This window comes from Sardina pilchardus, chromosome 2 (assembly GCF_963854185.1).
Source record: "Sardina pilchardus chromosome 2, fSarPil1.1, whole genome shotgun sequence".
In the NCBI taxonomy this organism is placed as follows: domain Eukaryota; kingdom Metazoa; phylum Chordata; class Actinopteri; order Clupeiformes; family Clupeidae; genus Sardina; species Sardina pilchardus.
Window position 1 is genome coordinate 4,339,249 of NC_084995.1, and position 27,176 is coordinate 4,366,424.

Consider the following 27,176-nt stretch of genomic DNA (forward strand, 5'->3'; position numbering starts at 1 on the left):
GCTAACAAGAATTCCACATGAATTCTGTTAACGTTAGCTTACAATTAACATTACATGGGTTAGTATGTAAATAGCAATATGGCATGTTTCTGATAGGCCTAGCATGTTAGTGATGAGGTTTTACTTTCAAGCCCATATTAATGCAAATTATCTCTTCAGTAAGTCACACTTGGCTTACATTTCCTTTTTAGATGTACTTCAATACTGTGTAATGTACCCGGGCTTGAACTTGAACTAAAGGCATAATTATTGCAAGTTGCACTACTTTTTGTATTGGGTTTTATAAAAGTAGTTTGTGAAATTTGCACAGTAAAAGTTCTGTATTTTGACTGCAAGTGGCCGGGTTTCCCAGATTCGTTAAGAAGCTCTTAAGTGCTAGAACTTCTTAGGAGCATTCTTAGAGCATTCCTAAGAAGTTCTTAGCACTTAAGAGCTTCTTAACGAATCTGGGAAACGCAGCCATTTTCTTTGCCTTCTGATTCCTCACTTCAGTAGAATCATGAGTGGCTCTGCTTTGTAAACAGAATCATTTTCTGAGGCCATGCAAACCTGTATTTACTACTAGTGTGAGATTATGGGTAACACGTTATAATAACTATACACAATTAATCATTTATTAAGCATTTGTTACCTATTAGTTAACACTTGGAGGTCCGGGGCCTTTTCAGGCACTTTGAGGCAGTCAGCTATACCTTGAGATTTTTTTCATCTAACTGAATACGTCTATGCAAAAATGGCACATATGGTTATATTCCAGAGATCCTCCACAATAATTGTATGAGAGTAAAGTGGATGTAATGAAATAACTTTTTATTATAATTCAGTATAAACACTAGCCTATTTAAAAAACGATTTTCAAAGGTCCAAGTTCAAAGGTAGAAAACACACTATAAATGTATCGAGCTAAGACTTTTGAAGTTTGAGCCTTGAAAACAACGGTGTTGGCTCTGTAAGTAAAAAGAACATTAAAAAATGTTATGTAGTTTTACTACAAATTTACTACTCTTTCAAATGTAAATTAAGTTCAATGGGCTTTTTGAATGGGCCTGCTGCAGGTGAGAGGACTGAAATCCTAGGATTTTCTTTTATTGTTTTTACAAAGCCCCATTGACACATTCTCTTTTAAAACAGATATATTTGGAAACTAGTTGATGAAGGGGTTTCTAATGGTGTCACTTATATGTTTCTAGGACAAAAACTAGCAGAGATGGAGATGTGTGTTTTGAACAGTTTTTCAAATCCACAGGGGGGGATTTAGACTCCAGAGGGTTAAGACTGTTTTCAGTGGCAGGCTGGATATTACCGTTGACTTGCGTTATCTCGGCACCAGATTAGCACCAGATGAACGCTGCAACTTAGTTAATGATATTTGTGATCCCATCTAAAGTGAGGACTGATATGCCATGCTACACATTTACAAATGAGTTATAAAGGTTATATTTGCATCAATGTATTTAGCAGAGACTTTCATCCAAAGTGACTTGCACGATCAATGAAGTTAAAGAGCAAGGCCCCAATGGTGGAGACCGGGGATTGAACCCCCAACTCTTTGGCTTACTGCATGCTAGCCATACTCCTTAATATCCAGTCTGCTCAACACTGTTTCTACTATCAGTTCAGTAACATAAAATAGAGACGTGTGTTTACTATGAACAAACCATTCATAATTGTATGCACATGATTTACAGATGAAAGTTAATGTAGGAATGATGCTTTAAAATGAAGAATACAGCATTTAATAGCAGTTTACAAATGCTTAACAGTGTGTAGAAGAAAACAATCTTACATAATTGTATATATTTGTTTTTAACTGGGCAGATACTGTGTGCTTCACTTCACAACAATTAATAAACACCAGAGTAAAGTGACAATGTCTTTACTAGGTTAACTTCACTTCAGTATACTTTGCAGTCAATTACTTATATACAGTACATACTACTACTACTACTCTCTAACTATTGTATCAATGTGCTGCTTAGTGCTATATCAAATGTAGTCATATCATACACATAACAGAAAAGTAGTTCTCTTAAAATAACTAAAAGAAGATCCCATCTACTTTAACATAACAGTGGAGTTAGTGTAGTGGTTAAGGAGTAGGGCTAGCATGCAGAAATCTGCGAAGTTGGGGGTTCGATTAATTGACATGTGTATGTCGCTCTGGATAAAATTGTCAGCTAAATGAATGAATGTCAATGTAGTCTTTACAAATTACTTGCAAATGTATAGCATGGCATAAAAAGTCCTCACTTTAGATGGGTTCACAAATATCATTAACTAACCACTTGTAACTCCTGAGTTAATCATGAATTAACATAGAAGAAATACTTTACAAATGATGATCAAAGCATTTACAAATAGTTTGTAACTGGTTGTTTCAGTATTTATGAGGTATAAATCATGTATTTGCAAACATGTTTTACTTACTATGAACAAACCATATATAACATTGTGAACAAATGCTTTACTGATGATAAATTATGTATGAACAATAAATTACTAATGATGAACAAACCATTAACTAATAGGCAACAAATGCTTAATAAATGAATAATTTTGTGTAGTTATTAGAAAGTGTTACCGGATTATGCTACAATATTCACTCATCATGACAGTGAAATAGACCATCCTAAATCAATCTACTGCAGTAATTCTTTGCTCAACCAGCAGTAGAAATTGCGGTGATTATGCATGAAAAAAACAAACAAAAAAAACAGTTGTATACAGTGAAATCGTTTTTTGAAAACCATTTTGAAAAATACTGTGATATACATTTTTGGTCAGCACTAAGAGAAAGTAAAGGAACTTCTTTACATATCACAAACACACACTATCACAAATACATTGTCTGTGAAGGATGTGCAGTTCTCCAATACACAATTTAGACAGTGAATATAATTTATTGAACTACAAAACCCACATGTTAAAATAAGCCCCATTTTTTATAAAGCTTAGCAGGGGGCATGTTATTAAGTAATGATGAAAGGAATAAAAAAGAAGAAGGAAAAACAAGCTTGGGCACTGTTGAATCAAATGGAAAGGAAAGAGCAAACAATTGTCTTTGCATCTTTTTTTCTCTTCAATCCATACTCATATAGAGAGAAAGCATAATCTCTCCAAATGTCTCTCCAAGACAATGAAGTGTTTTCTTCCTCTAATCAGAAAGAAAATTGACTGTTGATCCATTTTCAGCACATGTAAGAGACCCACGTTTGAAGCTGTGGACGTTGATTCAACAAATATAGAAATGGTCCCAAGATGTCTGTTAGTTTTTTGTCATTGTTGCTGATTAAAAGATAATATCGAGGATGTAGAAGATAAGTTCCATCACTACTGGGCCTTCGTTCAGCTGGCAGACACTACTATGGATCACCGGTATCAGAACAGAGTCCAGATCGTTCAGTATCGCTTGGTATTGCGACAATAATGGTTGTCCATTACTTCCAACCAAGTACCCCACCTGATGGCACACATAAATACTTTTATTTACTTCAGCATATTATCAACAAACAACTATCATTCAAAATAATTAGCACATACAGTTCTGGTTTAACAGGCCAGACAGTTTCATGAAGTTGATCTCTGAATTCTCCCATGTAGTCAAATAGAAATGTTGGTTTCATGCAGTCGTCACTTAACAGTATAGAGTGCATTTTAATGCACTCTAATAAGAAGAAGAAGAAGAAGAAGACCGAGGAAGAACAGTACAGTGCATTTTCATGCACTGTAATAAGAAGAAGACCGAGGAAGAACAGTACAGTGCATTTTCATGCACTGTAATTAACACTACACAAGTGGCAACGGTAGAATAAATATACATGGGATGAATACAAACGGGAGATAAGCGGGATAACGGCCTTCGAGGTCGACCGGTTCGATGGAAATAATGGCACGGCGGAGGTAACGTGCTTCGCACGTCGCTGGAGCTCTAGACCTCCACCTAGCCATTATTTCCATCGAACCGGTCACCTCGTCGGCCGTTATCCCTTACGTATTTGGCATCCTTTCCATTTTCTAGGTACTAGGAATTTCTGCTTATATTTGTAATATGATAATTAAGATATAGCCATTCCATTCAATTCAAGTAGCTATCAGAGTTAATGGCTTGCAAAATGCCATACTGTTTCACCAGAGGGGGGCGCCAAAGTAGATTTTCTTACTAAAAATGTTTATGCTGGTGTTCCCAAACACCTGTAACTACTGTACATTAGAGTTCTCAACGGGCCTGAAAATTACAGCCCGACCTGACCCGGCCTGTGCTTTCAAAGCCCGAGCCCAATGTAACCCGACACATAAATATTAATTACCTACCCGAACCCGGCCCGTGGTCCGACGCCGGCGGTCGAGTTTTCCCATGTTATGGAGACGGGCGGTCGTTAAGGGCACAATTATGTGCAGTGGCCTACCCTACCTAACCCACGTAAAAACCTAGTGAAACGCTATTTTCCACAATAGAAACATGATATAAATGGGAAAACTTACTGTTCTTGCTATAAGAAAGGCAGAATCATCCACAGAGCATGATAGAACAATAAGCGCTTCGTACGCTTCACTACAATGGCAATGAGTTGTTAGCTATTCACAAAGACGTATAGCCCGGCAACAATCTACTGCCATTTATTTTGTTCAAGGAGACGGCTTCTTAGAACTTGCACAGGAACTCATAAATGTTGGTGCAACGCATGGCAGCGTTGCTGCAAGCTCTGTCCTTCCATCTCCCAACACAATAGCGTCACGTCTGCCCCCGCTCCATGATTGCATGCACGTTGCATGCAGCAGCCAGACTTAGCCTACAGTATAGATAGATAGATACTTTATTGATCCCCAAGGGGAAATTCATGATGATTCGCGGTAAATAGCGATGATTAATCTTTTTTTTTTCACAGAGCGGAAAATATTAAGCCCGAGGACCGACCCGACCCGAGTCATCTGCTTATAATATAAATATTTTTGACCCGAACCCGGCCCGAACCCGCGGGTCCCGTCGGGTTTGTCGGGCCGACCTGACCCGTTGAGAACTCGGTAACACTTTATAATAACTACACACAATTCATCATCTATTAAGCATTTGTTAACTATTAGTTAACGGTTTGCTCATCATTAGTAATTAATTGTTCATGCATAATTTATCATCACTTAAGCATTTGTTCACAAAGTTATGATTAGTTTGTTCATAGTGAATAAGCCTATTTCTAAAATATGTATAAATTGTTGCTAATACTTAATATAACATGCAATAACATTTTGTTAATGAAATACTATTCATTATTTAATAGTTTTTACATATGCACTAATGATTAGTAAGGATGTGAATACGTGTTCAAAAGAGTGATATATTTGCACCACAAAAATGTTGTCCAGGAAAAATTCAAACCTCGTTATCTTGGCACTATTTTTCTCGATTCCTATCACTGCGCGCTACTGACAGCTGGACAACGTTTTTGTGTTGCAAATATATCACTCTTTTCAACGCATATGGTTTTGAGAAGAAAAACACTTTACTTTCGTGACCCCAGAAACTTGCCGGACTACTTTCTTCAGCATCAAAAACGATCAAAAACCGGCTGGATCTCGGCTCACAGGACGCTGTCGGGGGGTAAGTCAGTGCTGATGCACAACGTTGCTGACAGGGAACCCATATAACTTCGTGTCTTAAAACCCGAACTATCCCTTTAAGAGCAATTGTATTCATCTTTTTAGGCAACTTTAGCATGGTATCAAATACATGTTCTCCCCACTGTAGCTCTGCTGATGACATGTAATGTTGTACGGTTATAGGGAAAATAAAATCGTACAGGCAACAGAACATAGTTGTTTGATTGCCAGTTGCGTTGTACCATGATGGCTCAGCAACGTTGTTGCTAACTTTTCTAGAAACGTACCCCAGAACGGTTCTGCGACCCACTTTTGAGTCACAACTAAACCAATGGAGCCCAGGGACAAAAAATGACAAAAATCCATTGAGTATTAAACTTGGTCTCAGATTTTTACTCATCTACTAATAAAATGCCAATAGATGTGGAGGGCACTGTATGATTAAGTGTTAACTTTGACAAGACCTACACAGTTACACTTACACCCATGTTGAATAGCCACTGACCTGATCTGAGTCTACTGTGACACGTAAGCCCAATTTGTCCATGCCACCTTCCTTCAGCATTTTCAGATGTGGGCATAGACCCATGCAGAAGGCTCGTGCAACACTCTCTGTAAGACGACTATGTTCAGCCGGGTCACTGAGGATATAGGACTGGTCTTGATTCTGCAAGAAGAACACCTGTACCATACACATACACAAACACACAGTGATAGTACTGACAGTTCAAAGATAAATCATATTTCTAATGATTCCCATCAATTAATTGTACAGTATGAGTTCTCTATTGGTGATGTAGCGGATTGCATTACCTCTGTCCAGCGAATGACTTTCCCGTTGGCTTTGTACTCAGCACCATGGAAAATATTCATGCAATTGATGGATTCCATGGACTTTCCATCAATGGGACTGATGATGCTATGATGAGTGCAAATACAATAAAAATAAGATATTTGCATATTATCACTGCCAATGAAACACTCATGGGTAAGCATGCTAAGTTGTATCTCCTTTGAGGGACCTTCACTAGTACAGTCATTTATTCAATTATTTGTGGATTCCTTGATGCATGGTCATACAGTATGTGCCCACCCGCTGTTGAAGTTTTGATCATCTTCTGTCCAATGAATATGAACATGCTTCTGGTTTTCATCCAGTTCAATCTTGCCGCAGGGTATACTGTAGTCCTTCATGTCTTTCAAGGCCTGTCGTAGCTCTTCCATAGTCTCTGTGGTGATCTGCACCATAACTCCGTCTGAAAATTACCAAATATGTCTGTAATTCAGGGTCAGGCCCTGTGGACTTTTCCAGTTAATAACTATCTTTTGTGTTATGTAGTATTTTGAATGTGACTCCTTAATGTCTTAATTTGCTGTAATTAATTGAGTGGTTTCAACCGTATCTTTGTTCACCTTGTTGGTTAAAGTATTTAAAAGGTGAGGTATGGGATTCGCAAAATGGCCAGCAGATTTTGAAAACACCTCAATAAAAATCTCAAATAGTCCTACCCTCGCTGGCCCTAACTCCACCCATTTGAAGAACATAGACGCGCAATCATACACAAGCGAAAATTCAGATGCCTGAGAGCGAGCCAGGCTTGGCACTCTTGACAGGGGTAGAGCTGTAAAAAATGAAAAGCCATAGTTCCAGTACGACTGTTTGATTGACGAATGTACTCTCCAATGCTGCTAGGTGGTTTTGAATATAATTGGCTTGAGTTTTTCGAGTCCTACCCGTTCCACAGATGATTGACGTGTTAAATTTCCATTTCAGTGCTTCCAACTCAGTGGCTGTACTGTAAGTGGGTTAGGAGCAGGATTTCACGCGATTTTGCAAAAAATGGCCAAAAAAGAGAATCCCATACCGTACCCTACCATGTAAATGGGACACATTTTGTGACCTGTGAACATTTAGTTTTACTTTGGATAAAATCCAACTTGTTGGATGAACATGAACATTGAACGCCAAATTGACCTCATGGGATGCATTGAAATTGCAGGCAGACGGCTCAAAAGTTAAGTGCATGGTGAAGGATCATGGGTCTGTACCTACAGTAATCAATATGCTAATTAAATATCATTGAAATAACAATTGATCTAAGCAACAGGAAAACAGGCTGTGTGTGGAAAAGTTACCCCCACACATGGGTGGTCAATTTTAAAGGCACAACATGAATCTGTGCTTTACTACACTAATCACCTTCAACTATGCTGGTCTTGGCTGAGTATCCAGAAGAAGCCTTCAGGGCGCCACTGAAGACAAAGAAGCATGCACCAGTCACTGCAATAACAACATAATTAAGATGCGATTAAAAACGAATTAGATGCTATTTTTGTGTGCACATGTTCCTAAACAGATACAAAGAAATACAGCATTGTATTAAAGCGTTCATAGAGAATGGGAACCGACGTCAGCGGCGCAATGCATTCTGGGATAAAAAGGGCGCTTTCCTCCATTATGTGAGGCCGCGGCGCGAATTATAAATAACAAACCTATGGTATTTTGAACAAGATCGGCTAGCCAAAACAATAAAACTAGATGTAAACATTTAGGCTACTATGCTAAAAACTAGTACTAGAAGTAGTAATGGACCATACAGAGACAAGCTCCTGCCGGACGCGAGGAAACGTTATATGGAAAAGATATCTTTGATCGTAACATGGATCCCTATGACATACCGTCTGGAGAGTGGACGTGAGATCCTGAAAGCAATAAAAAGACACTCCGTCGTTGACTTTTTTACCTGACGATCGTGGGCACGGACGTTACATTCAACAACACAACCCATGATGTGTGAAAAACCGTGTTAGAAACAGCGAGTTAGCAATGTTTTACCATGTTTACAATGATACAGCACTGGCAGCAGCGTACAAGTGGCCTCACTTGTATCCCAGACACCACCGCGGTGCAAATCTCGAACACGTCCGCCACGTCACATTCCCATTCTCTATAGGCAGTAACTTTTCACACACACACACACACACACACACACACACATACACAAACATACAAGAAAGATATAACTAACACACACACACACACACACATACATCCCTCAACACATGTTCAAATGTTCGCAAAGGCAACAAAAGTAACTAGTGTGTGTGTGTGTGTGTGCCCAGCAATCCACCCGCCCGCCCACCCGCCACTGCTCCCCTGGTCTCTGCTTTAATATTCTAAATACAGCATTGTAATCAATTCATTCTCTGTACTAGTATTATGATACACCACTTAGCCTAATGCTTCCAATTGATATAGTAATCCAATGGACTCCCAACTGCCAAGTTCAATTGAATCATTTGCTTGTCTTTACCTTTGTGTGTCTGATGATTAATGCTGATGGCCTGAGTCTGGTAGTTGCCATCATCGTTCTGAATGCAGACAAGGTGAGAGTCTGCCTGCTCATTGAAGCAAGCACCCACGGCCAGTACATGTTCATTAGATTTATTCAAGGCTTTCATCAGCTGACAAGACAATGACAAAAACAGAAAACAGACAATGAAACAGAAATGTCTTCTCCAATTGACCACATGACCTAGGGTCTCTATTTCACATTAATAAACAGAGATGTGATGTGGGCCAAACCAAAGAACTAGCCCACATATTTTCCCAAAAATATGGCATCCTATAAAATAGCCAAATGAAGCTTTTCTTTGAAGCATCGACAAATTTGTGTTCAGGCAAGTTTTAATATAATGCTGTGTTTTTAAGCTTGCATACTAACGTCATTGTAGCGATTCTTTGGAATCTTAATATAGGTCTTCCTTGCCTCCACATCAACAACCAAGCCTGTAACCATGGGCAGTGTGTACTGATAGTTACGGAAATCCTGTAACGTAAACAATTTAATCATTATCAGGTTCTGGATGACTGCAATGAAGTTAGAAACATCCCATTTAACACTGAGGCACAACAAGCAACAACAGAATCAAACCACGTACACAAAATTCTGACAATGTTTTAAGATCAGACACTACTTAACAGTTTCAGAAAAGAAACAGAGTAAAATGCATGGATGAGTGAAGCCTACCGCTAGCAAGTTCATGATGGTGTGACCGGTCTCACCAAAAACTGGTTTTCTGAACCTCACACTGAACAATGGACAAGGATAAACTACAACATAAAAACGTAAATACTTGTTAATCTGAGACTTTTCCATTACAGTAACATATAACATATATTTACATATTCACACACACACACAATATATATTTTGCACTGAGATTTCATGAAGAATTCCTATTTTGTATTCACTATGATTAAAGTAGTTCATCTAGACCTGTACAAATGTGAACTTTCAAGCCATTTCAAGCCATTAGAAACTCTGACTCACCTTTGTATTCTGCACCTAACCGAAGCATTAGACGGATAGGGAAGATTTTGGCCCAAGGTGTCTCCCATTTCTGGATCAATATTCCAAAGAGGTATGGTGAACTGGGTAAGAGCAGGTCCTGTAAGGTCTGGAAAGTTGGGTTTATGTAGAGAAAACCTCCATGCTCCTTACTCCCTAGGAAGCTCTGTGTGACGAACGAGTGGCCCAGGTGTCTCAACACATTACCTAATGAGAGATAGGTAGGAAATCTTATTTAAAAGCAAAGTAAGCATTACAAGAAAACAGAAATCAAAACTGAAACAGAAATCAAAACTTCTAATTATGAGTAGAAATGATATGACAGGATTACACTCATTCAGAATGTAACCTGATTCAAAGGGATGCTACTATGTTACAAAATGTAACATAGGAGCCTGTGATGATGCGATCCACACCACTATTTATTTATTTATTTTATTCAGTCAGGTATTCATGGGTTTCATCAGGTCCCTTTCCACAGGTGTATGAAATCAAGCGCCTAGATCAGGGGTCTCAAACTCGCGGCCCGCGGGCCAATTGCGGCCCGCGAGACGATATTTTGCGGCCCCCGGCCTGAAGTCGAAGCTTAATGATAGTGCGGCCCGCGCAGATGCATCTAGCATTTTATATTTTGTAACAATCGTGGGCTGGGCTCTATAGCTGCGCTACCATAGCTCAGGCTCGTGACAACAACACAAATTAGCAATTGTTTGCTTGCAACATGTTCCAGCCCGCAACTTTCTGTCAAAATAATAATGTAGCCTAAGTCGCCCCTTGAGGGTATTTTTTATGCGATAAACGACACGGGTTAAAACAGACGGGAGGTACGTTTGTAGCCTAGACTCCACCTACTATACATCAAGTGTTTCGATTCAAGCAACGTTTTCACGAACTAGCCCCCTCATTACAAACTACACGCAGGAGACGTGCGGTTTGTAATGACGCGGAAGCGATGCATGCAGGTCACAGTTTTGCACAAACTGAAGCAGAAATACATAAAATGTTGAAACAAAAAATCACGTTTGATGAGGTCTTGGGTCTGTTATTCACATATCTGATTCTGAAGTATGTCTGCCTTTTGGAGATGATCGATCGTAATTGACAGTGATCTGGTTGCGTCTGTGAAGGTGCGTCTTTTGAGTGAACGACAGTGTTGCGGCTGCCATGCTTCGACCCTCTGCCCAACATAAATGGAGGTGCCAGTGGTAATTGAGATGATAGTGTCCTGGACCCCGTACAGACAGCTGAAAAACTGCAAAGTCACTTGACAGGCACTGATTTGACCAGGCTTCTTCATTGTATACAAAAGCTTTGTGTTAGTAGCCTAGTAGGCGTAGCCATAGTTTACTGTTGTTGGTTTACATTTTACTGTTTTGCTGTTAATTTCTTATCGGGGAAAGGACAAAAAAAGCAAAGTAAAACTGCTCAGCATTATATGAATATGTTCAACATTCAGTATTTACTGAGAGGTGCATAATTTGAGGTAGTTGTCATCCAGACATCATATGCTGATTAGATAGGTAGCCTAGGCTATACAGTATTTACACCTTCGTAAACCACAGACTTGGGGGGGGGGGGGGGGGCAACCTATGCGGCCCCCCAACCAGTTAATGTTGGTTACAGTGGCCCCCAGCTCATTTGAGTTTGAGACCCCTGGCCTAGATTATGAATGCAGACTGCATGGTGCTTGATTAACACACCTGTGGAAAGGGACCTGATGAAACCCATGAATACCGTATGTTTGGTATTTCTTCCTGTTTTGTTTTATTTTAATACTACCACATGGGTAAAAAGGACAAAATGTCCTTTTTTGTCTTTGTCATATTTAGTCATTCAAATATAATTTTTGTTAGTCAGGTAAAGTTTTAGTTGAGTTTAGTCAAACTCAAGGGGCTCTTCTCATTCATCTTTTTATCCATCCTCCCCTTCCTCCTTCCTCGGTCCTCTAGCTCGTTTCCACTGATCTATAAAGAATACTGGATAGACTATCCCATTGTTGCTGCCCCATCATTCTTTTATAGATCAGTGGGAACGAGCCGGAGGACCAAGAAAGGAAGGAAGAGAGGATAGATAAAAAGACGAATGAGAAGAGGCAAAGGTATCTTCGTAAGGTTTTAGTCAAAACAATTTAGGCTTTTTAGTCCTTAGAAGTAATGAGCAGAGTAGGGAGTCCAAGCACCCGATATTACCCGCCACAACACAGCACTCATGCCAGACCTACCACCTACAATCATACCCCACATGAGTAGAGACAGCTTTGTATGTCACTTTTGTGGTATGCCTAAAAAAAGCCATTCAACCACTGGAAAACCAGGCACTTTCAATACATTTGTAAGGAACTATTATTTAGATATTTATAAATATTTAGATAGTCATGTGCAGTAAAAAGAGCTTTGTGGGTGGATGTAAAGTTCAAGCATCATGCAAAGACATGTATCTGGGTATCAGACCCCTAACACTCCAATAGTTGCCTGTATATATTTAGAAAAGGAAATATAGACCAGTGGTTCCCAAACTTTTCTGGTTCATGGCACCCCTGAACATATCCCTCTACATCCATGGCACCCCTATTTTTTACCTCCGCCAAGGAGGTATGTTTTCATCGGGGACCGGCGTCTGTCTGTCTGTCTGTCTGTTTGTTAGCAAGATAACTCAAAAAGTAACAGATGGATTTCGATGACATTTTCAGTGAAGGTCGGACATGGAGGTGTTTGGTCGCGTCTAACTTCATCTCTGTTTGGATCCTAACGAATGAACTGGGCTAGCTAAGTGCTATTAATGTAGTGCCGCACACTAGAGCCAGTGAGTGTACACATTGAAACGTGAGAGGTATGTATCAACTCGTCTTAGTTAAGGGAATAACATTTTTAATGTTTAATATGAAAAACCGGTGACGTGTTCCTTTTAGTCTCTGTTCTTTTTCCCCAAAGATAATTACTTCAGTTTTGTCGGTGTTAAGTTTGAGAATGTTTTTAGACATCCAGTCTTGAACTTGGTTGAGGCAGTGGTAAAGTGATTCCAGGGGAGCGAACTATTCATTCGACTGTCAAAGCTCCTGTACTTTCCCTTGAACTTGCTCGCTTTTTCTCTGTCTGACGTATTTCATTATCTTCTTCACTAGCCTCTATTACTCCTGATCCATGTTACTTAGAGGTCCCCCATTCTCAACAAGATATTTTAAACAAGTTCAATCCCATCACCTTATCAGAACTTTTAGAAACTGTGTCTCACATGAAACTGTGTCTTCCAGCCCTCTTGATATTATACCAACAACCAACCTATTGGAGGTAATGGAATCTGTTGGGCCTTGCCTGCTTTACATCTTTAACAGTTCCCTGTGTAATGGTAGTGTTCCTGATTATTTTAAAACTGCCTGTGTGAACCCCTTGCTAAAAAAGTCTGGGCTTGATCCCTCTCTTCCTCAAAACTACAGACCTATATCCAAATTACCTTTCATATCTAAAATCCTTGAAAAAATAGTGTCTAATCAACTTCTGTCTGCTCTTCATAACAACAACATTTTTGAGAGGTTTCAATCTGGCTTCCGAAAACATCATAGTACTGAGACTGCACTACTGAAAGATACCAATGACCTTTTAAGAATAGCCAGTGATGGCTTGGGCTCTGTCCTAATACTTCTGGACCTTAGTGCGGCCTTTGACACAATTAATCACCGCATACTGTTTGACAGGCTGAGGCATTGGGTGGGATTATCTGGTACTGCATTGCAATGGTTCACATCCTATTTGTCAAATAGAAGGTTCTGTGTCTCTGTGAACAACTATGAATCTTCTTATTCTTGTGTTAAATATGGTGTACCACAGGGGTCTGTCCTGGGACCTATTTTATTTAGCTTATACATGCTCCCCCTTGGTCACATTGTCCTGAAACATGGTGTCTCTTTTCACTTCTATGCAGATGATACACAGATTTACCTTCCACTTAGACCCTTAGATCCTAGTAGGCTTAACTCACTGAATGACTGCCTTAGTGATGTCAAAAACTGGATGTCAAATAACTTTCTCCAGCTGAATTCTAACAAAACAGAGATCCTAGTCATTGGGTCCCAGCACATGGCGAATCAAATTTTGCCATTGTTAGGTCCTTTACAGGATAGAGTCAAGCCTGTTGCAAAAAATCTTGCCATCTGGTTTGATGGCAATCTAAATTTTGAACATCATATTGGAAAGCTTGTGCAATCTTGTTTTACCAATATAGGAATATCTCCAAAATAAGACACATCTTGTCATTCAGAGATGCAGAAACCATCATACATGATTTTATCTCCTCACGCCTGGATTATTGTAACAGTCTTTTCACATGCCTCACTCAAAAGACCTTACACAGGCTTCAAATAGTCCAAAACTCTGCTGCCAGGCTCCTAAATAAAACTAAATGGTATGAACACATCACTCATGTTCTAGCATCACTACACTGGCTCCCAATATGCTGGAGAATTGATTTTAAATTGTTGCTTGTTACATTTAAAGCTCTTTGTGGCCTTTCCCCTGGTTACATTTCTGATATGCTAGTGCCCTACAGCCCTACACGAGCATTAAGGTCTGCAGGCAAAGGTTTATTGACCATTCCTGAGTCACGGCTTGCAGCTAAAGGGGACAGATATTTTTCAGTGTTAGCCCGAAAGCTTTGGAAGGCACTGCCTGAGCAAATAAGGTTAGCTGATTCTGTTACATCTTTTAAATCCCTTCTTAAAACTCATCTGTACCGCAAAGCTTTTAAGGAGTTTATTTACGTTTAATTTTTGTCTTGGTTTGGTTTTGTTTTGCCTTGTGTCGTGTTTTGATTACTGCAGTTTTTTGTTCATTTAAAAATGAATAAATAAATGAATAAATATATTTTCTTTATTCTTGCCAATGTTGATATGGTCTTATTTGTATTGTTTTTAGTCATTTCATTTGTGTTAGTTTTTGTTCACTTTGACAGCACTTTGACACTATGTTTAGAAAAGCGCTCTATAAATAAAGATTATTATTGTTATGATTTATTCTCTAAATAGATTTGACCTGCAATCGGTTCATTGTTTATAAACATCTAAATATAGTACAGCATATGAGCTCTAGTCTCCATACAATCGCTCACATCATCCTCCTCCCCAAGCAGGTTGCTTTGCTAGCTACTGTAGTTCTACATTCTTGTAGGTAATAGTTCCACAAATGAAAAGAAATGATAAAGGTCCGCACACTGATAGCAGCTCCCAGGTTTATTAAACCTGGGAGCTGCTATCAGTGTGCGGACCTTTATCATTTCTTTTCACGTCTTTTTGGTCCAGCACCTGCACTATTTAGATGTGCGCGCATTCTCTTGTTTTTCAAATAGTTCCACAAATCCCAGAAGGCAGATGAGTTCATACATTATCATAAAAGTACCAACTAACTACCTACCGCCGGCCATTTGGAAATTTTAAAACGATGCTTTTTAATACACCAAAATAACATCTGATAAATTAACCTCACATTTTTCAGTAGCCATAGGTGTGTATATTTGAACAGAATCTGGTTAGGTTAGGGGCTTTTACCTCCTGAAATATCCGAGTTTAGTGCTGGCCCGGTGGTTCGCCTATTGCACTGGATCTCCAAGTCGTTTCATTTCGTTTCATCCTTACAACATTCTTTGATTCACGCTAAAATTACATTTTTGGTACATAGCTAATTTATTGCGTGGGTGCATGAGTTTCTGTATGAATCTACCGTCTTAGTTTGTATAGAAATGAAGTGACACACAACAAGAGTGGACAAAGGGGACGTGCAATAGGCCTAGTTGGTTTCGTTTTAACACTGGCTCTGGCTGACGAGCTTTGAGTATGTGCACGAAAGTGTCACACGCGCGCGGGGAGGAGGAGGAGGAGCACAACGGTTAAATTGACGAACAAGCTGTGAAATGATGCTAGCGGGTAAAGAATATAATTGGCTGGAGTTTTTCGAGCCCTGCCCGTTCCACAGATGATTGACGTGTTTAATTTCCATTTCAGTGCTTCCGACTCAGTGGCTATAAGTGGGTTAGGACTAGGATTTCAAGTGATTTTGCAAAAGTGGCCAAAAAAGCGAATTCCATACCCTACCTTTTTAACTGAATAAAAATAAAACAGCTTTATGATTTAAAGCAACATTAAAGCACTTCTTCTCTGACACACGCACATTATTTGTTTATCCAGCAAATAAGGATGTCCATATACAAGAAAGAGTATGTTGCATGACTGAAAATATGATGTATTGCGCCATCAAAGCAAGTCAAATTTGTAATTTCTTATGTCTCATTCCATCGAACTACAGATTCGCAACTCGATCTGGTAAACTTACATAGTGCTATTAAGGTTTTGCCTGAGACGTTTTGGTCACGTGATTCTTTGTTCCATCGCTGACTGTTAGTCAACGCACTGAACCTTCGCTAACTTTTTCATACATTAACTTGATTAACAGGCTAGGTATGGCGATAAGTATAAGCACACTGCCGCCTCATGGAACAGGCACAACAAGCCGGCATATTTTCACCTCCTTTTTTGACACGAGACAAAAGACATCTCCTTTTTCCGCGAATTTTGCTGCTGTCAGTGTGAAAATGGATACTATGTAGGCTACTGAACACGCCCTCCCCATACATGTTCTGCCTTCTAAAAATGGATCTTATTTGTAATTCTTGTAAACTAGTGCAGAGCCCGTAGAAGTCATTCCCACACGTGAGTGTTTTGGCATGTTGGATGCAACGTAGTGTTGTGTTCTATTCAAAGTTGCAACGTGTCAACCCAGTTCGCATATAGTGAAGTTACGTTCGTAGAGTTAACGTTTATTTCCCTCATGTATATGTATGTTAACGTTTATTTTCCTCATGTATGTATGTATGTAGTCTAAACTCAACTCCGGAGTTAGGCTACGGGTCAGAATCTGTAGTCAAGTAGCAGCCGTGAGGGAGTGACTGGTGCGCTGTTGTGTGCAAGGGGAGTGGATACAGTGTTGAGAGATTAAGGCACAACCTGCAATTACAGCTTGTGTGGCCGATATATATGTGGCATTTTTTGTTCGTATAACATGTAAATTTGGCACTGCACACACTCGTGCCATTAGGATGACACCCACCAAATTTGAGAGCAGTCGAACAGACGTTCCTTGCATTTATAGATAGATAGATTGATGTAAAAAAATTACATTTATTTGCATTTGCTTCCACCGTGCGGTCATTTTGGGTAACTGAAAAGAAGTAGGCTACTATTTCTGTATTTTCTTGACTTATGGTTCGGTCTACCATGACTTTATCATGGATGAAGACGGTTTCAGAAAATCCCTTATTACGTTTCAGCTTTGGACATTACTAGTCTGCAAATATTTCTCATGAGATATCTTTGATGGTCGTAAGCCTTCTTCTGTAACTAACTTGGCTATTCCGAGTCACGTTAAGAATGAGTAGGCTAGATACAGTGGGGAGAAAATGTATTTGATACCATGCTAAAGTTGCCTAAAAAGAGGAATATAAAATCATCATTTGACATTAAATCTTAATGTCTTAATTCTTCATTCTTTGTGATTGAAGAATGTATCGTAAATAAATAAATGTTCTTCCTAAATGCTAGGGGGAAGGAAATATTTGACTCCCTATGTAACCCTATGGGAATTTAACACATCGAGTTAACAAAGGGGCAGGCAGATTTTTATTTTTTAAGGCCAGCTATTTCATGGATCCAGGATATTAAGCACCATGCCAATCTCTAGCTATGGTGAAGGGTATGTGATGATGTGGGGCTATTTTAATTCCAAAGGCCAAGGGAACTTTATCAGGATGCATAATATCCTGGATCCATGAAATAGCTGGCCTTTAAAAATAAAAATATGCCTGCCCCTATGTTAGCCCTATGTGTTAAATTCCCATAGGGTTACATAGGGGGTCAAATACTTCCCCTAGCATTTAAGGAAAACATTTATTTATTTATGATACATTCTTCAATCACAAAGAAAATTGGTTTCATTGGCGGTTTGATTTTTACTCATTTGTTAATTAAAGCATTAAGATCAATTGTCAAATGATGATTTTATATCCCTGTTTTAGCATGGTATCAAATACATGTGCTCCCCACTATATTTGTGTTTTGAAGCTAAGCAGCTTGCATGTGTAATATGTTCTATGTATCCTTATGTATCTTTTTGGTATTATTGTACAGTTGTACATAGGCCTACTTCGAGTGAAAGTGTATTGTTGAAAACGTAACACAAGTAAACACAATCTTGAACAGTCAAGCATTGCCATTTCATTGGATAACTTCTGACAAACAGTGTTAGCTAGCTCTCTTGTTCGGCCTGCTGGTAAGATAATAGGGCAGCATAAATTATTAATATACATTAAGATATTCTAAATAACTAATTCACTAGGCCATTAATACACCTTCACATTTATTTTCTTTGATAACATTCTGCATGTCCTTCCATCGATTAAAAAAATGTTCTTCCTATAGTAGCAACCAACTGCTACGCAAGTGGTTGCCATCTCTCAGTCTGTGTTTCAATCATAATTTTTTTTTTGGAGATACTGTATTTGAAACTGTAGTAACTACAGTAGGCCTAGATGTGTAACATAATGCAACCCCGCTGTATGTCTACGGCTCTGACTACCACGCTGCCTACCACACAAGTTGTAAACAAACGGTCACATGACATTATGGCATTATGACGTACGTGGATGCAAAACCTTAATAGCTGATAGATGGCCGCGAAGCGAGTGCTGTTCACCCTGTTACGAGTTGATGAACCACTGAAATGATTTTGGAAACATTCCTTTAAGGTACAAACAATCTCTTTGGTGTTACTTTAAGAGTTGTTTCCTCCTGATGAGTGAGGGCAGTGTTGCAGTGCAGCGGCGGCACATCTGTTTTTTTCTGTGAACAAATTGATGAGGCCCAGGGGTAGGTAGTAACTAAGTCTTTGACATGCCTCTCAAAGCATTTTCAAATGATGGGATAGTGTTCAACTGAACTTCAGTCATTTAAGAGTGTTACTTTACTTTTCTTCAACACTTGAGACAAATACTGAGGGCAACACTTGCATGGAACCCTCCAGGTTCCACCGTTTTAGAATGCTGTTGTACCTTGCTATGTATTTAAATAACTCTTAATCTGAATCGGATGCATTATTGCATACATTTTGCACACGTAATTCAGCTTTGACATTACTTTGACAAGTATTGCCATGCTGATGACACTTTTAACAAATGTTAGACACAACAGAAGTATGGCAATAATGGATACCAAGGACTGACATTATAGAGTGTACTCTATGAGTCACTTGTGCTGTTACAAATGATTCTCTTTGACTGCCTTTCACCCACCCCTCCTTGCGGTCAAGCTACCACAGACATATCCTTGTAGGCTACTACCTCCTTCTGCAGTTATGGAGATAAACAGTTCTGAATAGCAAGTTTCACTTATTTTTTTTTTTTTAAAAAGATTGATAGATTGTTTGAATTTACTAACCTGAAAGTGCCTCCCGATAGAGCTGCACAAAGTGGCTAAAGATGTCCTTCGGAATGGTCTTCTCATCTGGTAGGCACTGAAGCAATATTACCACTTCTGGCTGGCCCACAGCATGCATGCCCTTTGTTATGGCACACCAACATTTCCTGTTCAAATCTTCACACAGTTGAGACAGTTAGGGGTGGATTGTTATAGCATGGGGAAATAATAATAAAAAAAGATCTAGTCATGGATGGTAAAAAAATAAGTTTAAAGCAACACCATTGAAGTTTTGCTCTAAGGGTTTCCTCTACAGTTGGGAAACCGTATTGTCTTGTACTACTGTCGTAACATCTGTCACGGTTACACCAGTGGGGCATCCTAAGAAACAAGTTAGACATATCTAGGCTATCTAGACATATCATGAATGCACAAAGCCTTAACTCGGCGTATTAAGTTAAGTGGTACTACGATAGCAGATATGTGATAAATTTGTAAAACTAGGCTTTCAGCTCTGACCTGTGTGCGTTCTCGGTGTAGGGATGATGTTGGCCTATCGTGAAATGTGGAGATGCACAAGACCGCCTATATCAGAGGAGGCTTCTATAAGACTACAGGTGAAGCAGTGCTTCACCAAAAAAGGTAAATAAATAAATAAATAAATCTTAGAATAATCCCATTTTCACTGTTTTGAAACAGAAAGACAGTCACTAAAACGAGCTGTTTTCCTGAAATCAATTCTGTGTGTGGCAACAGTGCCATCCCCGCATCCGCGGTGGAACAGACAATTGCGGTGAATCAGATGATTTTCTTGCTTCACTACCATCGATATCTTTTCCCATTGACTTCAATGTAAATCGAGTGAAACCCCCCGCGGTGGATTTTTCCCGTTTCAATGGATCCTTATGGCAGATAAGTCCCACCCGTGAAGCAGTGACCGATAGGCAGTGTTGGGTGTAACAAAAGTCTTTTTAAAGCAAGTCACGTCACTTGGCAGCCATATTGGCCATGGGATCGGGCAGTGAGTTTGACCGTAACAAGACCAGGCCCTATCTAAATGAACGGGGAGAGAGCTGGATGTCCATGTTCAGAGGTGTAAGGGACATAAAAATCACATGTTTGAAATCACGATCAAAATCAGACTAAAATCGCTGAAAAGGTTTGGTGGTTTTGTATCAAATTAAAGCTTTAATAGCCTTTTTCTTACTGGTAATCTTGGACTGCGCATGCGTGACCGCCAAGGATCGGCAAAATGATTGGAGCAACGGCGCTGGAGGAGGCGGGACATGTGCAAACCGGTGTAAACACCCGCCATCTTTGCGTTACGAAGTTACCCCATGCATTTCAATGGGCGATTTTTCCAGTGCAGTGTCTCCTCATTTATAAGTGTCTCTAGTGTAACTAACGAAAGAAGAGCAGGAAATAAAGGGCAGGAAAGAGCAGGAAAGAAATATCGGTAACACTTTATATTAAGACACACATATTCACCATTAATTAGCTGCTTACTAACATGTGTATTAGTAGCATACTAGCCATTTGTTAGTCATCATAAGTTACTAATTAATACCTTATTCTGGAAGACCTTAATCTACCCTTACTAGACCCTTAATTAAGAATTTCCCATATGTAAGCTCCTAATTACCCCTTATTCATAGTTATTAAATAAATTGTTCCATATGAATTATGACCTAAATATGCATGGCTCAGTATGGGGCTTGTAAGGTGGTAGTACCACAAGAACAGTTATTCACTCATAATAACACTTATCAAAGATTGTCTATTCAAATGGAACTAGACACTAAACCACCAGTGCTAATAGTGTACAAATAACTAATAATTAAGTCTTTGTAATGACCAATATGTTCCCTATTCTAAAGTTGTGTCTTTTTTCACATTTAATTCACAAATAATTTGCCACTTATTAACCCCCATGTGTTCCCTAAACTAAAGTTGCCTCCTATTCACACTTATTAACTGTAGTGCCTTCCAGTAAGTCACTTCGGACGCCTCAGGGGTTTCAATAAAGTGTTATTCCAACGTCACTAAAACAAAATACTTAAACTGATAAATAAACGGAAAGTAAACGGACTAGATCAACAACTAGACTTGCAAATAAAAAGACAACTTGAACTAGACTAGACTAGACTCACTAGATTGAAAACCAGATGCCTGCTGGCGTCCATGCGATTCCATTGACCATTCCAAACTAATCCAAGCAAACTCTCTTTGTCTACCTTTTGCACCACTAATCGGCACAGGTGAGCAAATTAACCCTTTAGGTACAAAGGCCTCTCTAGATCACAAGGTCATGGTTCGCCAGCAGGGGTCATTAAATCAACTTAAACATAAATGTAGTGAATGGCTCCTACACACTGGCCCTCTTACTGCTACCGGCTAAATAGGTACAATAACAAATAAACAAAAAATATGGAGCCATATGTCCCAATATACACAATAAAAATATCAATATCAAAGCATCAGTGATCAGAATTGTCCATACATGCAAAACATGAATACATTAGTTTCATTTGAAACGTGTCAATGTTCTTTCAGTTCATTCAAACAATATGTATTTCAATTCGGATCAAAGTCCATCAGAATCATAGTCCATGAATGCAATAGCTCTTTTTTTTAGAGTCCTTCTTGTTCAGTGTTAAACTTAAATAGTCCATTATGCCACAAGAGGCATTGTGCGTTCAAGAGTCCATTTCAGTGTTCATGTATTACATTGATTTCAACCGTTTTGTCGAATCTATCGAGTATTAATTCTTTAAAAGATGAACAGAGAATGGTTTTGAAGGCATTTATTGGTGTCAAGAATGTTTTCACTCTTCTTCCGACCGGGTTTGGCAAGAGCTTGAAGTAGCCTAGCACATCATTCAAGATAACGGACAAGTGGTTTATCCAATCACAAGGATTTTTTTTTGAAAGGCCCCGCCTTCTGAAATTACATCTCCTATTGAGAAGTCCCAGATCCTTGTGTGGAGCTCAGTAAACTACAAAGATCTGGCGAGAGTCAGGTTAACATCTAGAGCTGAAGATTCAGTTTGTGGTCTTGGTGTTTTTAGTCTTTTAGTTGGTGTCCAGTGTTGGGAAGGATACTTTCAAAACGTATTCTGTAACAGAATACAAAATACATGCCCAAAAAAGTATTCGGTTAGGTTATGTATTCTGAATACTTGGATTACTTCCGCATTGAATTGCATTTTATAAGTGTAGGAATGCGCCCATCAAATCCAGTTTAGGCCTATTCTGATGTGTTCATCTGTTCCAAATGGCTGAATGTGGCCCATGTATGAGAATGTGATTTCAACTAAGTTACCTGATACAACTATAAAACTATAAATAGCAAGATGCTTCTTCAAGTTGGGACAGGGTCGTAGGCAGAAATTATAGGCTAAGGTCTGTGAGATTTAATTAATATCTTCTACACTAAATATTTGAGCAAGAGCACTTTAAATCAGTGCAAAAATAATACCGAAACTATTGTTGAGTGTGAGCCATTTTATCAGAGATTCAGATGCTGCCCTGCCTAGCAATGGTGCAGCTGGACAAAGTGAGAGTTTAGTCCTACACCCAGCACAAACTTTGGATCCTTTGCCCATGTCAGTGGTGGGAATGTTTCACGGGGTCGGATGTACATCGGGAAGTTAGCAGGCGTGTTAGTTGTGTTGAGAGCGTATCAGGGCACAGTCTTTTTCTTTGATTGTTTTTAAAAAACACGCTAGCCATGTTGCTCCTTTGTCTTCCGACCGTGCTTCTCCCTAATCGCAGGAACGGTAATGTGGTGGGGCCAATGGGTGTGCCATACGGCAGACACGCCCTCCGATATTCGTTGACGGACGTGGACAGTGTGAACGCAGTGTTAGACAAGGTCAAAGTGTCCATAGGAAGGAGAGCTAGGGGCAACATAGAAGCAGGGTGGGGAATCGCAATGAGGCAGAGCCATTCTAATTCTCTCCACTCGGCACGCAGTCGTTACTTGTGCTACTGTCACAAGCATAATGTTGAGGCCTGCCCAGAAAAATGTTGATTCTAATAATAGGCCCAGCCTCTTTCAGAGACCGCCCTTTATTTACCTCCGCCGCCAACAGCAGGACCGGCCAGTGTTAGAGACCCGGCCAGTGTTAGGGACCCGGCCGGTATTGGAATACAGGCCAATATTAAAGGATTTACAATAATGTCATGGGGCAGACAGTTAGCCACAGTGATCACGGAGTGACTCACCAAAACTCCTTTCTTTTCTGCCCGTTGTTCCTTCCTCTGTTCTCTCCCTGCATCTCGCATTGGTGCCTCATAGTTATAGGACTGTTAGCCTGGGTGCAGCCGAACTTCAGCCCTGCCTACATAATTTTCCAGCGGAAATGTTTGGTCTGGCATTTCTCCGTTGGGCTCACACTATGCGCTGTACAAATCTCTCCGGACCAATCAAATTGTTGGGGCGGACGATGATGGACAGATGAACAACAGTGACGTTCATGGCTTCACGCTTAGGTTGATTTTGATTGCAACAGAAACACTATGGCTATGAATGCACATTCGTTTAGTTAACATGAAAACGGAGGTTTTATCATGGATTCACACAACTATTTCTGAACACTTAGACCAACGTGGATATGTGGGAAAACTTTGCTTTAATTTTCACCAAGGTAAAACAGCATGTTTGCGTGATGTTGTTCCCATTTTGTTTGAAATGTCTGTTTGCTTGTTGGGTTAACGACACCCTTCCCAAGCTGTTCATTGCATGTTTGTACAGTTTGAAGGAAGGGGAAATGTTTTACAAATAGCCTACCCTGCTACATATTTCGTTGTCTTAGATTTCGCCATCAGGTGTTGTACAAGATAGATACTGACAGTGCAATAACTTAAAAAAAATACCAGAAGATATAGCTTACGTTATTGGCTATTTCGTTCTGTTTGGTTAGGTATATGCAATGAGTGCAGAACTATCCCCCCACCCTGTATCAGTTGAAACACGCCCCATAATCACAGCTGAATGGAGAAATTTCAGACTCACATGCTGACAAGAATTGAGGATGACATAGTCAGGCTATAGGCCTGGCACATGTGTTTTCGTTGTTTAGAATCTCCTCTGAGTCGGTGTTGGGATCCATTACACCATTCATTAAACTGGACCTGTTTACCACGGGTTGCCTCACTTCCAGTTAGTGGTGAGGCGTATTATCTTTCTCTGGCGTATTGTCATTTATTCCTTTCTGAGAATCTAGTTCCTTTATTGTTTATCTACACTATGCTTTTTTGATGGAAAAAAGGTTACAGTGTCACTTAAGTATCAATGCTGCAACAGAAGAAAAAAATGCAGCGCTACTTTAAAACTACTTTGTTTTAACGTAAGGTTTAAGACATACCTTACTCTTAAACTTAAGATCACATTTACACTTGACTGGTGCAACCATTTACACCATAGAAATCCTAAAATAATACATTTTCACCTTATAGAGTAGTAGGGAAAAAACAAAGGTTAAATATTTAATGGGACAGAGTGGGGTCCAATAATGGTTTTGATTAATCCAGTTTTTTTCAATTTTTTTTTTTTAGTGGACTACTTACAGTTGACCAGTTTGACCATAGTCAGCAAGTTAGCATTTAGGATGAAAACCAGGGGGTCAAGCCCACTCTCCTCCAGCTGCTGCATGAGTACCATTTCAGAAGGTTTCTCCACCACATTATAGTCTACCAAAGCAAAAATAGAATGCATAAAGAATAGTCGACAAGACTACAAGATTATTGACAAACATAATGCATAATATCATATAAGGGAGGAAAATTGCACAGAGCAAAACATAAGGTCACGTGACACAGTGGGTAATGGACTACTGACCATAGTCTAAGACTCCTATTCATGCAATATTGGTACAGCATGTGCAAGAAATCTGGATTTATACTGATTCTTCTAGAGGTTACTGAGTTAAACATACATTCTGCCCCCATAGCATAGCTTAAGGCTCTAGCACACTCCTCCCGTCTGCGTCACGCGCACGCGGCACTGGACGTTTGACGTGCGTCATTTTAGACGCGTATAAGAGGCATACTCCAATGTCTGTGTCCTGAATGCGCGCCAGCCGATCAAGGTTAGCGCCGGCGCACTACGAATTAACTGTGATACTCTGGGATGTGCGACAACTGAACTAGGAAGAGCCAGGGAAGGAGTGTTCCACACTTAAATACACAAAAGATGCAGCTGTTAGATGAGGAGAAGCACCACGAGTACTTTCTCATGTCTGCTGAAAAGTTTGATGAGTTGGTTCTTCACATCTCTCCATTTATCATCCACCAGAACAGGCACAGCACACCACGCGGCTAGCATTCCAAGTTACAGCTAAACTAATGGGTTAGCTTATGGCTAATGTGTATGGGAAATCCCATAGAGATGCTAACGGTTAGCATAATCGATAAAAGTATATATTTAGAGCGAACTTCAGTCCATTTACACAACTTGGATTACATAGGAGGTCTTTGTTTACAACTGACTATTAAAATACTCAAAGACTAATGTTTTGTGATCATATAACAACATTAGCGTGTAGGAAACACCAGTTTAAGTGTTCTTCTGTCTATGTTTGCTGAGTTTTAAGCGCTATTTCTGTATGTGCTCCACCTACTGGAGCGGCGTCTTTACAGCAGTTCCGTTTCACACATGCGCAGTCTACGCGTGAAAGAGACGCGCGGTCTTAAATTTTGGTCGACTCAAAAACGCGACGCATGCCGTAAAAATGACGCAATTCTCGTCACGCGCTCACCAGTGCCGCGTGCGCGTGACGCAGACGGAGGAGCGTGCCACGGCCTTTAGTAGCCACCTGGCTGCACTTGCCACTAGCAGGATAAGCACAGCTGGTAGCACTTTTTTCCCCATTTTGTTCCCCAACGACAGTGCTCAGTGACTTCAAAAACAACAAGGCTAATCTTTGAGACAACTTATTTATAAATACACAGGAACCTGTTGTGTGACCTCCCATACCTTGTTTGATGCCAGTAGAGATTAGAATGGGTGGGAGTCCATCGGCAGGAATCAGACTAATGGATCTTCCCAATGAACCAACATGCCTGTGCCCTTGAACTACCTACAGCAAGAAAAAATAGACAAAAGATAGTTGATAAACATAAAAAGTATGGATACGATTGCTATGAATGTTAAAGGGAAAAGCAACCATGGCAATAAGTACAAACAATTAACCCCTAAACTCACTACAGACACAGTGGCTCAGAATAAATTACGCTAGAGCTGTGGTAAACACCAGACTATTCAGATCATACAGTAGGCTTACCACAGTCAATACCAGGGGCGGAGTGGTAATCGGGAGATTCGGGACATTTCCCGCCAGGCCGATCGGCCTACGGAATGTTTAATTGGCCCATACCGGCCCTGAGCGGCCGCAAGTAGGCCTACTTTAATTTATTATCGTAAAGACGTTAGCATATAAACTTCCGCCACTAAGAAATCGCCGTCAGTCCTTTTATTCCTAATTGTAGGCCAACCACTATATAAACCAGTTAGTTGCGATATATGCCTCAGTCATGGTTACCATACATATTAATTACAGGCCATATTCATCTCAGTTCTCTCTCATCAGTGCATCGGTATAGCCTTGGGTGTCTTGATTTAATTGTTCATATATCATTAAAGTGTTATTTAACTCTTTTGGTCACAAATAAATTCAAAATAGAGCAGCAAAGCCTCCTGGGAATCGCAAATACGTTTTGCTAGGTCAAGTCTATTACAGAAATGTAGGGGGATAGATGAGCTGCCCCTCCTTTAA

General features: G+C 39.8%; 1 protein-coding gene across 2 annotated transcripts in view; it reads right to left on the reverse strand.

Moving 5' to 3' along the window:
* Window positions 1–1,720: 1,720 nt before the first annotated feature.
* The window catches only part of LOC134060366 (zinc finger FYVE domain-containing protein 9-like), a 75,041-nt gene continuing 49,585 nt past the window's right edge, over window positions 1,721–27,176 (reverse strand). For both annotated transcript variants that reach the window (XM_062517057.1, XM_062517064.1), the window contains 12 exons: window positions 26,378–26,480; window positions 24,970–25,092; window positions 19,420–19,575; window positions 9,930–10,154; window positions 9,627–9,709; window positions 9,321–9,425; window positions 8,910–9,060; window positions 7,796–7,876; window positions 6,689–6,851; window positions 6,409–6,514; window positions 6,101–6,277; window positions 1,721–3,460 (listed from right to left, as the gene is read on the reverse strand). In XM_062517057.1, coding sequence (XP_062373041.1) covers window positions 3,290–3,460; window positions 6,101–6,277; window positions 6,409–6,514; window positions 6,689–6,851; window positions 7,796–7,876; window positions 8,910–9,060; window positions 9,321–9,425; window positions 9,627–9,709; window positions 9,930–10,154; window positions 19,420–19,575; window positions 24,970–25,092; window positions 26,378–26,480 — 1,644 coding nt within the window. In that variant the 3' untranslated portion in view covers window positions 1,721–3,289. The remainder of the gene's footprint in view (window positions 3,461–6,100; window positions 6,278–6,408; window positions 6,515–6,688; window positions 6,852–7,795; window positions 7,877–8,909; window positions 9,061–9,320; window positions 9,426–9,626; window positions 9,710–9,929; window positions 10,155–19,419; window positions 19,576–24,969; window positions 25,093–26,377; window positions 26,481–27,176) is intronic.